This window comes from Diadema setosum, chromosome 14, assembly GCF_964275005.1.
Source record: "Diadema setosum chromosome 14, eeDiaSeto1, whole genome shotgun sequence".
In the NCBI taxonomy this organism is placed as follows: domain Eukaryota; kingdom Metazoa; phylum Echinodermata; class Echinoidea; order Diadematoida; family Diadematidae; genus Diadema; species Diadema setosum.
In genome coordinates, this window is record NC_092698.1 from 28,528,796 (window position 1) to 28,543,675 (window position 14,880).

General features: G+C 38.1%; 1 protein-coding gene across 1 annotated transcript; it reads left to right on the forward strand.

Moving 5' to 3' along the window:
- Positions 1-7,072: 7,072 nt before the first annotated feature.
- On the forward strand, positions 7,073-12,517 carry LOC140238009 (biogenesis of lysosome-related organelles complex 1 subunit 6-like). The gene is made up of 6 exons (XM_072317938.1): positions 7,073-7,325; positions 8,161-8,350; positions 9,350-9,437; positions 10,168-10,254; positions 11,260-12,236; positions 12,409-12,517. Exons 1-5 carry the CDS (start codon positions 7,160-7,162, stop codon positions 11,410-11,412), a joined length of 684 nt encoding a protein of 227 aa, XP_072174039.1. The 5' UTR covers positions 7,073-7,159; the 3' UTR covers positions 11,413-12,236; positions 12,409-12,517.
- The last annotated feature ends 2,363 nt before the right edge of the window (positions 12,518-14,880 follow it).

Sequence of the window (14,880 nt, forward strand, 5' to 3'; positions counted from 1 at the left end):
ATTTCAGAACAGAAAAAGAATTGTATGTACACTGTAGTTGCAAGCCTCATGAGTAATCAAAAATTTATGACCAGGTATCTCCCCTGTAAATTACATTACAAAACTTTTCTTTTCATCATATATAGGATGTGTTCAATGCTTGTTTAAGTCACTTCATACTCGAATGTGATTTTATGCAACATTTCGCTTTTAACGGTCATATGGTATTATAGTCCTCTGTTCATCCAGATAACTGACACATGATTCAAATCAGCAAGTTGACGATGGCATACTGTATAAGCTGTTATTTTCGCAAATGTCGCAAATCACTGCTGGATCACGAATTGAACAGCACACGAATATGTCGCCAGACGCTAGTGTAATAGTACATTTAAATTGGCGTAGGTATCAATTCGCGAAAACAACATCTTGCGAAAAAGTCTGTGACCTCCTCATTTGCGAAAATATCTGTAGGCCTACGCGAAAATAACAGCGTATACAGTTCTATGCTCTCACAATTTCTTTTATATGTACAGAAATGACAAATATCTCATATTTCAGCTGTATAAATATAAGACTTGTCTTAAAACCATCCAAAATAAAAAAGAACAAATGTCAACTCTGACACAGAACAATGTCTTTCTTGCATGGAAACATGCTTTCACTTGTATTAGCTAAAAATAACAATTTTTCTAAATTTTATAACATGTGTCATGTGATGTCACTGATGTGCATACATTTGTATCCCGTATATATGGGTAAACTCGGCCTAGTAAACGGGTAAACTCAGCCCCTACTAGTGCCGTCATTACAAGTGGCCGAGTTTACCCATTTCATATATCTTAGGTAGGGCCTAGGCCGAGAAGATCTCTAGGGCGTCTAGGTCTACCTAACCGTAAAATGTATGAGTTATGATACATGAAAAATTAAGATAATTAATATTTGGTTGTGAGCATATTAAAAGAGATGTTGTGGAGACATCTATCTCTGCAACCAGCTAGAGACTGGAAAGAGTCTCTGAAAAAAAAAGAAAAAAAAAGAACATGTTTGATTTTCTCCCCCCCCCCCCCACCCCCCCCCCCCCCCCCCCCCCCGAGTTGGATACATTCGATAACTGCATGGCCATGGACTAGGATGTCTTGGAGGAGAAAAAATGTTACTAAGTAATTCCCTTTCTCAGTCTTGATATCTTGGAATTTGGGGATTCTTGCATAATACAAAACACAAACTCTCCTCTGCTCAGTAAAATGTTAGACAAATCAATACAGACTTCATATCCTCCGGCAACCTGTCAGCAGTGTCGTAGGACCTACTGCTGTTTGTCACTGAACAACATAAATTTACACTTGTTTGACTCACCCTTTTCTCGGCCTATCTCCCTGCACTGTCTGTACACTACTACTAGTGTCAGCGACCGCGACCGGTATCCGCTAATTTACTTGTCCTAGGCTGCGTAGGTAGCGTAGAAATGCACAACAAATTGTCGAAAGAAAAACCCTAATCACAGACTGCCGATCGGCGCAGAGTTTTCAACCGTTCAGATTTCGATTGAAGAAATCTGAATGACAAAGCAATCACTGCTAAATGTCTCAAAATATGACCGGTCCAACTCCTTCACATTTGGCGTCTTCTCGGAGGGAATCGAGTAACCTTTTCATGCTGAGGTTTTTATTCGCGTAAATGTAACGTCGCGGTACAGGATCCCAGCGCTGGCGCTACACGTCGCTGCGCTGCATGTTGTGCTTCCACACTGTATCCACACAGTATCAGGACTGAAGTTACCGTCTCAAACAGAGCGCTACCGTGCAAGAGTGCAAAAAAAAGTCAAGACCACACCAGCAACACAAAACCAACAAATTGACAAACAAGCAAATAAAAAAAAAAATCAAACAAACAAACAAACAAACAAATAAACAAACAAAACAACAACAACAAACAAAAACAAAAAATCCCCCAAAAAGAACACACAAAATGAGTGCATAAACAAAAAACTCGCATCAAACTAATCATTCGATTGCAACTTTGAAAGTGCTTTTCCAAATTGATACAGTTTGGGTTGAGATGGGGCTTCATTTTTCCAACATTTTCTTGATAGTGGGTTTTTTTTTATTTTATTTTTTTTTTAGATAGTGAGAAACCTCTTATGTAATATAGAATATGGAAGAGCATAAAAGAGAGATTCAAAGTTTATGTGATGAACATTGGTTTTGACATGGCTGCTGAGATATCCAAAACAAAGCAATCCTAATAAAAGGTGGGACCCACCTTTTTAAGATCGCTTTGTTTTACTTTTTTAGGCCTATATCTCAGCCATTCCAAAGTCGATTTTCATGAAATAAACTATGAATTCCTCTGATCCTCTGGAACATTTCATGTTGAAGTATATAGGCCTATAGGACCCCCTACTTCTCACCTCAACCAATAGTATACCAACCATTTGAGAAGTTTAAACCATTGTCATGTTTAATCATTTTCACATGTAAATGTTTATAATATGTCAATAAGATTTTGGGTCATCTTTAAACAAGTCTGCAGAATTTTTCCATGGTATGCAGATATCCAATCCTTAAATGAGGTGTTAGAAATGGGGATGGACCAATAAATGTGCAACAGAACCGAAGAAATTCTAGAAGAAATAGAAGAACCTACACTCTAAAAACGCAAATGTTGAATCAACAGTTTTTCGGCTTGACGAATTTCAAAACTTGTAATTTTGGCGTTGCAAAAAACAGAAGTCATGGGGTATTATTTTTATATGACACTCCATGTAGCGGCAAAAGTGAATTTCTCCCAGTTTCATAGGTACCTATACTTTGATTCTTTTTAGTACTAAAGAGAGGCTCGTCATGAAGGCAGGGCTGTTCTTAACGTTATTATGTTACTGTTTGACAAATACTGACTCGTGGATGTTAATACTTTTTGGGAAATATACTAAAAATCAGCGTGGAGTTCTCTTTTTATATTGTCTCTTTTCCATGATTGTGACATCACGAATGGTTAGGGCCTATTCATTGTAGCGATGGCTAAATATAGAAGAAGATGCATTTAAAGTTAAGGAGATTGGATGGCTCGTTAAGGATCTTTCCTTCTAGTACCCTCAGGAGAAAAGGGTTGCTGGTCAATTTAAATGTTTTATGACTAGGCCCCATCCATTTCAAGCTTAATCGCTCACGATGGCGGTCTCCTGCCTTCAATTATTACAGTATTGAAAAATACTGTATATTTTATTCTATCTTTTTGTGTATGCATACTGCCCATACAATTACTTATGTGTATCTATTTGTGTACTGTTATCATTTTATTTCACTGCACTTGTTATCCTTTGTCTTATTTTTTGTGCTTTTGAAATTTGTATCAATTTTTTTTTTCGTTTGTGCAAATGCGGAAATAAATCAAATCGAATCAATACACATTATTTACCACTGATTTCTAGGATATGACATCTAGGGTATGTCCCTATATCAAAAGGTTTAGCTTGATCAAAGAAACTGAGCTTGATTCAATAAACAGCAGGAATCGAGGAAAGTGCACTGTTTCTTTTTTATGACATCATTCGTCCATATACTTTATATTGTATTTGAAAAAAAAAAAACTTCCCTAATCAGACGAACGAAAGGCAGATCGACAATTTGTACCGCTTTTGAATCATGTTCTCTTTTTCTTTTTTGATGATGGAAATAAATGAACTATTGAATTGAATAATTGACTTATAGGACCGTATTGCACTGCTATAATGCACTCAGCAGAAAACTGAGAGATTTTCAATACAAGTTATTACGTCAACATGGGGTAATTTATACACAAAATCAATGAGCATATACCCTTGCAGTTGTTATGCGATTGGGACATTTTCTGTTCAGAGGGTTTTGATTCAGGGGAACTCCAGAAACGAAGATGGTATATCACTCATTTGGGCATATAAAGGATCCCTTTGAGAATAAAATTAATTTAATATATGTTATCATAATGGAAATTATCAAACAAGATCAAAATCAGCCATTCCGAAGCAAAAGGTTTGAAGTTATAGGGGGGGGGGGGAGGGGAGGTGGAGGAGGAGACGAGATTAATGCAGCTATTAAAGGCAGAAAATTAGGAGTTCATTATTTTGCTGAAATGGGTTTATAGACTTTAAAACTTATATGTATCTGTGCATATCCTTTGCATCTCATTCATGATAAGGCCTATATACTATACGTGCCTTTATGGGATCGAGTGTTTTAGTGTTGATAAGTATGTGTGGGTGTATGGATGTGTAGGTTTATCTGGGAATGGAGCTGAGGGTCGATAATCCTTTTTGTTTTTCTTCTTTGTAAATCCCAAGTGATGGTTGTTTTTAACTGCGTGATTTCATATAGGCCTATTACTGTTTATGTTCATAAAAATGAATTTATAAAATGCAATGGTAATAATTAGTTCGATTATTAATTTGTTGAATGATTTGAAGGAAATCAGATATAGATTTCGGGAAAGGAGAAGCTTTCTGTATGATTATCTGAATGTATGTTGCCAGGAAAATGAGAACTGCTTTGACGGAGCAGTTGATCATTGGTGTGCCCCTGCGGGTTCCCTGATCCGAGACATTATTTGGTTGGAAACACTCTTGCTTTACTTTGTATAACATGGTTCATTCCGAGAGTTGATAGAAAGAGTCTTTGGTAGTTTCTCAGCAGTACGATTAACTTTGCACATGATATACAGGATCATTACAAGTAGATGTCGAAAAAAAAGGAGAAGTATTAGTTCCCGTTTCCTCATTGAGTCATTAGACCAACCGTGGAGCAGCTACAACCCGTTGGTACTTGGCGCTATCTAATTCTGGTAATTTAGGCGGTACAGTAAAGATATGCATGACTTTGTTGCTATCTTCAGCTAGCAGGACTTTTTCGTTGAGTTCCAAAGGAAGAGTCACATGAATGACACAAACGCGTCTAACAGAGTGAGTCGCACTAACATTAGTGGAACGTTTCTATTATTGTTCATTAGTTGAGAAGGAAAAGTAAACAACTGTGATAAATTTCAGCTAATAACTGTCGACACGTCAGTTTAACGTTCGATTCCTAGCCTGACACTTTGGCGATTTATGCGGGTATCTCCCTGCCAGGACTGTGTCTGTGAGTGACACTTCACCGAATTGGCCGAATTGTGACGGAGTTGCCCGTGCTGCTTGATTTTGTGGCTGTGGTGGGGTAGGCCTCCTAATTATTTACACATTGTTGTGGATTCTTTTAGACATAGCCATCCGTCTGGAGACTTCACTGAGTCTAATTCAAGATAAATTCAAATACTAGTTATAGCTTCAAGAATACAGGGCTTATTACTTCATTGCACATATGTGGCAGTATTGTATTTTTTCGAGGGCGGAACCACAGATGGAGCCCTTGTACACTAGTCCCACGTACTTGTTATTGAGATGTAAACAATTGTGTTTTGGAAGATGGTGTGGTGGTGTGCAGTCACCCCGGGGCGGGCGGGCGTAACCAGAACAGGTTGGGTCGCCGTGCGGTTAGTGTGCACTCTAGTTGTGGTGCGACGTTAACGTTAGATGTATCAATTATGTCATGGAACTATTAATGCCAATGAAACTGGAATTATGGGCGGCTTGCTTTTTGTTTAAAAAGTATGCAGTATAGAGCTACCAAGAGGCAAAATAGATTTCTACCTAAGCACTTCAATAAAAGTGATAGAAAATGTAGAAATGTAGATCTCTTGATAGACGCTATTATCATGATTATGTAAATTGTAAATATAGCCTGCCTGCCTGCCTGCCAACCACGAGACGCCATACACCCATGCGAAGCCTGTCATGACACTTGTGTACAGTGACAGGGCTGTGTTAGTAGGCGCTATAAGTGTACTTTCGTATCCATGTTATCTGGTTATTGCAGATATCTCAAATTCCGCTGAATTCAGTTGCACCAAAATCTGATCCAATGCAATCATCAGAAAGTGTTCATACTAATGTCGACTTTCAAGTCGCCGCTAAAAAAAGAAAAGAAAAAAAATCACTCTTTACAAGAGATTGCGGCGTATACTGCACTGAATTTAGCTGTCTAATATGCAAATGGGGTTAACATGTGAGCTCAAAATCAGTGTGAGATGTTGTACAAGATCCATTATGGTTTTATCAACATAGCCATGCTAGAAGAAATCAGCATAGCAAAAAATAAAACAAGGAACCACAACCTGTCATACCACCAACCATACTCCAGAGTCAACTACCACCTTTACAGATTTTAGCCCAGAGCCATAAAAATTTGGAACACTCTCCCTGCCAAAAAAGTAGTAACATCAGGTACTTTGATGACCATTAGGGATGCAGCGCCCTACTGTACCTGTCATTAGACAGATGGCGCCGCCTCCTACCCTCAAGATGCTGTCAAATGAGAGACACACCTGTACTGAGCATCTGCACCTGGATAGACACACTGGAGCTCATATCACCACAGGCATATGCTACAGCACACTGCACAGCACAGCCCTCTCCAGGAGAGCATCTTTACTTTGAGAAGAGTACTCGTTCAAGGTTCAAGTGTGCAATGATTGTGGCAAGTTGAAAGAAGTTAATTATTGAGAAATGCATTTTATATGTGTGTGTCTGTCTGTCTCTGTCTACCCTATCTATCTGTCTGTCTGTCTGTCTGTGTGATCATGAGCAATCTAGGAATTGCATTTCTAATCCGACTTCATTCAATTTGCCATAATTCATTTATACCATTTTTTTTTTTTTTTTTTTTTGCTCCCAGATACGTGAAAGATATGTTGCATAATATAAGACAGCTAATTTCAGTTTCAGATTGTGCAGGCATTGTACGCTGCGATCGCTCGCAATCCAGAGAGTCGTTTTGAGGGACGACATGAAAGTTGACTGCAGTCAACTGTATAGACCAATAGACCGATTTGGTTCAAATGTATGTGAGTGACTGAAAATAAACTATATATTCTGTGATTTTGGTGCAATTTGGAATTCTGGAATTAGAGATATCTACATGGAAAAGAAAGTACATTAGCACCAAAATGTAATTCGTGCAACCTGTTTCATGCACAGCAATACAAGTTTCTCCTTCTTTTTCAGGTCTGGCAGAAGATTGTGACAATATAGAATTTCAAGGATGAAACTGCTCATTCCCTGCCAGAGCCAGTAGGATTCCCTGAACTTCGACTTGAACTTGGAAGAGGAGACATGGAAAGTTCAAGTAAGTCTGCGGACAAGGAAAGTGTTCCCTCGAGCAGCGCGGACTCTACGGGGGAAAGCAAGATATCTGGAAATGCAGAGGAAGGTGCTGGAGAGGATAAAGGAATAGCAGAACTCCAAGGCGCAAGGCCCAAGGAGAGGAAAAGTGACAAAGGTACAATAACAATCCCATGTTATAATCTTATTGTCAACACAAAACTGGATTTGCCATTGTACATGTTCATTTATGAATGAAAATGTTTTGAATTGAATTGATCTGTATCTATGTGGTTGCTGTAGAAGAATGAATGTTTGTAGGCAAGCAACCACCGGACCAATGGGTTGACATCCCTTCCGAGCTCCAAAGAGCTATAGATGCAATGAGGATAAAGTGGCTTGCCAAAGGGCACAACTGTTGCAGCCAGGGGACTTGAACCAGTGACCTTGTGATTCACAGTCTATGGTCTTATCCACTGAGCTATAACAGCTCCACAACAGTTCCTCCTTTGGAACATGATAAATGTATTCTATCTCCAAATGATATCTGGTACTTTTGAATCTGGAACAACAGAATGAAAACCTTGCATGCTGTAGAAAACAAAGGAAATTCTAGTGGCGTCCTTTTTCACATGACTTGGATGCTAATTTCATAAATTTCTTGTCAGGGTCTGCATGCTTTTATTCAATTTTTTTCATTGGAATTCTATTTAAAGGAGAGCAAATATTTTTTTACACATGGGATCAATGCGTGAACAATTTTAGTGTTGACTCGTTAAGTTCAATACATAAAGTGCCTGATGAGTGTGTCAATTTTGATTTGTCAATTATGCATTTTGTCACCAAATTTGGGTTGGGGGGGGGGGTGGGGTGATGCCCTAGTTATTTTAACACACTGAGGACGGGCTGATTTTGTTACAACATGCACTTCCTATAGACACCTGCTGCCGGAGTATACTCGGGACTCATCCTCAATGGGTTAAACTCTTCTTGTTGTTTTTCTATCTGAATAGATAAACAAACTGCAGAGGAGACAGTCTCAGATGGTGGTATGAAAACAAAGACGGAGGCAAAACTTGCATCCAGTCCAGAGCCTGACATTGTGTCCTTCCCTGACTCCTGTGTAGAAAACCTTTCGATGGGATTTCTGCGGACGCTCCTTCCCCATTTTCATCAACATGAGCAGTCCTTGACAGAATTGTCGTAAGTTTGTGTATGCAGATATTTGTTTCTGATCATAACACTGTTCTTTAGAATGATTATTTCCTTGTATGTTTCATTCTTTTGTTTTGATATAAAGGGATGACTAGCTCTTGTGAACAGTCAAACTCATTGAAATATGATATCACCTAGGTGATCTGTGGTGAAGAGGGAGATGATTTTGGAGGTAGTTTGGTGCTTTTCTTCTACAAAGTTGCAAGAATTTATGGAAAAAAAAAGTGGATACTTGAAGAAATGAAATGAAGAACATCAAAATAACAGATAAGGAAACATGTTTTCAAACTCTGAACACTTTCAGAAAATGTAACAGTTTTAAAAGTCTGAATATTAGAAAACATAGTGTCCCACCCATAGAGACTGAAAGAGTGGTCTGCTTTATGAGCCTTTATGTTGCTCACAAACAAATTTCTGTTCTTTTGTACATAGTATATAAGATACCAAAATATGTATTTTCCATATATAGTATTTTCCCTGTAGGAATCAACTTCTCTCTCTTTCTCTCTCTGAGGAAGGTAATGAGAAATATGTGACATTTTGGGCATATATAAAGAGAAATCTGTCAGTGTCATCACAGTAACATGACCAAAGGTGACAATTTGGAGCTACCGACTGGCATCATGTAAATGATTTTTTAACATTGAACTTATGTTTGGTTTGTCAATATATTTTCCATTTTACTAAAAATTTCACTGATATTTACTTGCTCTTCTGCATTCATGCAATATAAATCTCTTCCATTAATTTCCCTGACCAAAAAAAAAAAATGCTTAATTTTCCATTATGACTTTACTTTTGCAATTGGATGTCGTGAATTTATATGTATGGTACTCATGTGTTCATTCAGTTTGATATCATTTATAGGAGGAATTAAGTGTTTAGAATATTCTTGCCAAAACTGACTTCAGAGGCACAATAATGAACAAGTACACACATTAGTTTGATATGAGTATAAAGTTTGTTTCATGTCTTTTTATTTTCAAGGAGAGACCAAATAGTACTCATTGAGACCTTGCAACAGGAAAACCGAAAGTTTGCTGAAAACAAGATGGTGTCCGAACTCACACAGAAGGTATGTGGTGTCACTTTTCAAAGTTTCTCTTCATAAGGTTATATATACATATAGGCTGTGAAGCAAGTAGAAGTAAGCTATATTGTGTGGCTTCGTTGTTGTTTTTTTATTGTAAATTCATGGCAGGGAAAGAAGTGGGAACATTGTACGGCCTCCTGGAGCCAGTCGACGGACCTAGTCTCTAAACCAGAAATTTCACTTTCACATTTGAGATGTGCTACTGTGGTGGTTGTACCGGAACTGTTGTAATTTGGACCATCTAGTTCAAAAATTATTTCCATTTTAAATGTCAATGTGTACTTTGTCTTTGTTTACAACAGATTCCTCCTAAGATTAACCAACAAAAGATGATGATTATGTTTTTATATTTCTACATTTGTTTTGGTTCTTTACGTTTTCAGACTAATTTTTTTTTTTCAAAGAAAAGTATATCTCGTGTTGTCACATGCAATAATTTTTCAGGAGTGAAAATGGCCATGTAGGAACAATAATTTGTGACTTTGTACAGTGGAAGGTGCTCTGTTCATTGGAACATCATTGTCTACCGATGTATAGAGAGGATAGAGTTGCAATATACTCAACTCAGTGGCACAGGACGGCACTTTCCTTTGCTCTCCTAGGAGTGATCCTTGTTTGCTCTGGTCTTCCTTTGATTTGATGTTCAGCCTCTTTCAAGGGGAAGATTCACCATCTTTGAATGTGTAAATATCTGTATTTTTTCCCCCTGCAGATGCAAGAAGCCAAACTGTACCAAGCCAAGTTGATGGCAATCAAGAAAGAGATGACGTCTCTTCATGAAAAGTCCACCAAGCTAAAGGTAGGAATGCCTCGTCGTGTTTGATATTTTTATCACGCTGTCAAAACTGTTTCTTGTTCAAAGAATGGGGATGTCTCTTGTGGGCCAAACAATCATTTTTGAGCTTTGTTGTAGAAAGTGAATCTGTCGGCAATTGTGCCCTGTCTCCTACCCTGTTTTATATAGATGAACTGGTATATAGCTAGCAGATTGCACAGTAAAGTCAAACCATTTCATATGAAATATGTAAAGTGATATGAGGCTGTTAGACTTATCTCAAGCATACACTCTAGTAGTCTAAATCTTTGATTAGTGCCTATCTCTTCAGGTGACAAATGTAAGCAGTATCATTGTAATTATTTTTATGATTCTGTTGTTTTTTGTTTTTTTTTTTTTGGGGGGGGGGGGGCAGCGGCGGGGGAGGAGAGTGGAAGAAACAGGATTGGATGTCTGTCTGTCTCGACTATTTCATTTCAAAGTGTACAGGTTGAATTTCTGGTGCGTGTATCAATTAAAAAATGAGAGTTTATTGTCTCTTATTATTTATTAGCTGTATGTTTGCTCATCTCCTTGTATATTAAATATGTAACCATAAGCTTGTAATGCACAGACTTATTAACTCACCATTTAGAGAATTGAAGTGAATTTAATGGAATTGATGTGGTTTATTGACTGAAATTAACAGCCCAGAGGCTGAAATACAGTACATTGCATTTACAATAAAAACATAAAAATTACAATCCTTGTTTTTTATCAATGTTGAAATTGCAATACTTAACAATTAATGAGCTGTTTACAGTTCACAAACTGTACATGGAATTATACATACATATATACATCTAAAACAGCGATACATTTATGTTTAAACATTAAAAGTCAGTCTAAACAATTTTTTTCCCCCTTACAAAACTGGATTATTGTGAAAAAAAACATTTTTAGACATTCTATTGACCTATGTAAAAGAGAATGCTTCTGCGATCAGAGACTTTGTCATGTGACATTTGTTTTGCTGCTTCCTTCCTGCAGAAGAGAGCCCTCAAACTCCAGCAGCAGAAGATGAAGGAGAATTTGGAGCGGGAGCAGCAGCGAGAGAGGGAGATCGAGGAGGACAGGAAGCTCACGGCCAAGAGGGCGATGACGTCAACGACCCCAGCCCAAGCCCCTGCCCCCCACAGGTAGCCTCCACTGCTGCCATGGCAACGGGAAGTCATCACATTTAGCTTGGGGAAGAGTTGTAGTGGGTATCACCAGTCCACATGGCCCCACTTGCCACCTCTCCATTGGTACTTTGATTCATGTGTCGATGTGACGATGGATTAATTTCAAGATAGCAAAGTACTAAAATGATGTTTCTGACTCCATTTTGATGTAGGCTATTTGATGATTTTGCCAGTGTAATTGTATCTGGTATTGCTTGACATTTCTAACCCACTAACTCCAGAAGCATTCTTTAGCCTTATATTGATCCTGAAGCAAGCATACCTGTGCATGCGCATAAACTCATATTCCTGTCATCAAAACAGCTAGAATGATACTTGTAAGGATGCAAGCATAGTCCTGTCCATTCAAAAACGTTTGAAAAGAAAAGAAATTTCTTGTCATGCAACTTTGATTTTAAGAGGTGCGAATATCCTAGAAGTATTTTTATGACAAGGACATATCAATAGTTACATTTTTACCATGGTTTTGAATTCATGGTACAAACTGCACTTTGTGTGTGTGATGCAGGATCATTTCCTACTTGTGCTCGTCTTTGAAGTTCAAGTAAGTTCACCTTAGTTAATCAAGTAGACATGGGGAGGAAAAATGAGGAATTGAGTACTCTGCCATGAAAATATCAAGTCAACTTATTGCTACTGTATATGTCACCTTGTGTGATGCATACTGGCTCCATTGTAGCAATCAAACAAATGCCAGAGTTTGATTATCACAGCAGTGTATTGTTGCCAAAGCAAGTATGATATTACTGTGTAACGTTGCCTTCTTCCATTTTGTTGCATAAGGCAGTGCTCGACACTAACGGTGGCCCAGTGGCCTGGGGCCACCAAAAATGCACATCGGGCCACCAAAATTTCAGAAATGAAGAATTTGGTGGCCTGATCGGGCCACCAAAAAAGGTCGGATGTTTGCCTTTGGGCCACCAAAAATAAAAGTTAGTGTGGAGCCCTGCATAAGGTGATGTTGAACAAGGCCCATGCCATGCCATTTTGATGTGAACTTGCAGTCTCTATCTCATCATTTGTGGACAGAGGATTCGTGCTGTTACTGTCATGCCGGCAGCTAGGAAAATAATATCACGATAAAGTGAGGTTTTGTTTTGCTTTATTGTTGTTGTTTTTTTACCACAAATGTTGAATACATAAGAACAGTTTGATCGCAAAATGAGTTGATTCCATTTTTTTCAGTATGAAATATTTGCGATTAAAGCTGCTAAAAAGCAGACACAATGATACAAATATAAGAGATACTTTAATCATAACTGCAAGAATATTCCTTGCTATGTTATAAATGAGGTATCACTGGAAACATTTTACTTTGCTCTATGTGATGATGGACTTATTTTAATGTATCAAAAAATAGCGCTTAACCCATTTTGTGGTCAAACACTTCATACATTTCAAACGTCTGACAATTTTTTTTTTCTGTATGGTATTTTGGAAGCATTTCCAAAGACGTTTCAAAAACCCTAGCGAGTCAGTCTCCTGTTTATCCTCTTTCATTAGTAATAATGAACATCTACACAATGTCAAATTGTCTGGATTAGTAAATGCAACCAGGTGACCTGAAGACACATTGCATTATTGCAGACTTAATACACAATCCAAGTATACAGCATTAAACTCAAGCAATACTCTTTATTCTCAGTGCTAAGCCAAGATTTTTTTTCCAGGTTTTTTTTTTTCTTAAAGTAAGGGTGCGTTTGAGCGCTCTCATAAAGCGAACTGTACCGTACCGCCCGCGCCAGAGGAGCGCTCGAACACTCCTAAAGTGTACCGTACCATACTGTACCGAGCCAAAAGTGGACCACTTCCCGATGTGCTCCAAAAGCGTACCAAAAGCGTACCAAAAGTTCGCTGTAAAGCATGTGCGTATCATGCGCATACGTCACAATGCAAAAACATCATTCTCTTTGTTCAGGACAGCCGTAAGTAGTTCAAACGCCAGGTATTGCTACAAAAATGCGTGACCTTTTCTAAAAATAACTCGCGAGGTACGCTTTCTCGGCAGAGCACTCGAACGCTCCACATCTGGCACAGTTTGGTACGGTACGCTTTGGTTCAGTTCGCTTTGGTTCGCTTTAGAGCGCTTGAACGCACCCATTGATATGATTTTTGCTTGTTACTGGAATATAGAAACATCTGTTTTGGGCTCATAAAAAGAGAACCTTATACCTTAAAGGTGTACTGGATATTAAAGATAGCAAATTACATTTGCACTTGAACAGCAAGATAAATACTCAAATCTGTTTTAGCTATTTAATCATTTAGATTGTTATCTGTATATATGCAATTATTTCCTTTAAAGTGCAATGCCAACTGATATTTTGTATCTACAGAACTGAGGAGTTTGATGTGTTTATGTCGTGTGTTTCTGAGATTGGAATTTAGACTCTCATTACATAGCTCTCCTTTCTGTCATCTATTCTCATGGCAGCTGGAGTGAAAACAAGCCCACGATAAGTGTATTTTTGAGGCAAAATTATCTACTCTTCATAATTGGCTTTGAAATTCTATGAAACTGTCGGATATGGTCCATCTTAACATTTCTGATAACCACAAGAAATGTTATTGACAAGCTATGGTAAAGAACACTGGATCGCGGATTCTGAATGCAGACACTGTACTAATTTGTAGTGTGTCGTCTGTATCGCCATGTAGATTCATACACACTCGTACGCGCGAGCTCAGCACACGTAGTATGCAGGTGAGCTCTTTGTTTTCACTACAGCTATACCTGAAGTGATATGTACCTGACTATGAGAATTGTTTGTTCTTCTGTGACTGCATATCATAGTCATTAATTTCTTTTTCTTGTTGGTTGTGCTGCAATTTGATGTTGCACCGAATGGTGAAGTCTTCCAAGAATTTGCAGCAACCCTCCTCGGGCTTTTAGTGTCTGCTGGGTGATATTTTTGTATTGTTCGCAAGAAACTCAAGACTTGTGTGATAGTGCATAATCATCATAAACAACGGTGGTCAACTTTCTTATTCTTCTTACTGTACAACCGTTTTAAGTGTGAAGCAAACTGCATTTATTCATTCATGGTAGAATTCAAACTTGTAGTTGTAGACATCATGCCAAAGAAATGTCATTAAGGAGGAATACTTTTCTTTGTTTGTCTGTATATTTGTTTGTTTGTGTGTTTGTTTTTGTCTCAAGAATGATGCGCATAAAATTGTGTATACATATTAAGTACTGAATGACCAGAAAGATGTGGTGTGATTTTGGTGATAACACAGTATCCTGCAATAATTAGACTCGTTTTGTTTGGGAGATAAACATGTGGCCCTCCTCATGTTTATATGAATCATGTGAGTCTACAAAGGCTGAAGACAGCTACAAAATCTTGCAAAAGATTGTAGGTACTTACTGATTTTATTATAAATATATGGGACTGAGACACCCTGTTTTCCTTTCCTTTTTTTT

What these genes read in the sequence shown, in the direction of transcription:
- LOC140238009 (XM_072317938.1), top strand. Translation starts at nt 7,160, where the DNA reads ATGGAAAGTTCAAGTAAGTCTGCGGACAAGGAAAGTGTTCCCTCGAGC. An exon ending in TGTCCGAACTCACACAGAAG is followed by an intron (nt 9,438 to 10,167) that starts GTATGTGGTGTC and finishes TTCCCCCTGCAG; the next exon opens with ATGCAAGAAGCCAAACTGTA. An exon ending in AAAAGTCCACCAAGCTAAAG is followed by an intron (nt 10,255 to 11,259) that starts GTAGGAATGCCT and finishes TCCTTCCTGCAG; the next exon opens with AAGAGAGCCCTCAAACTCCA.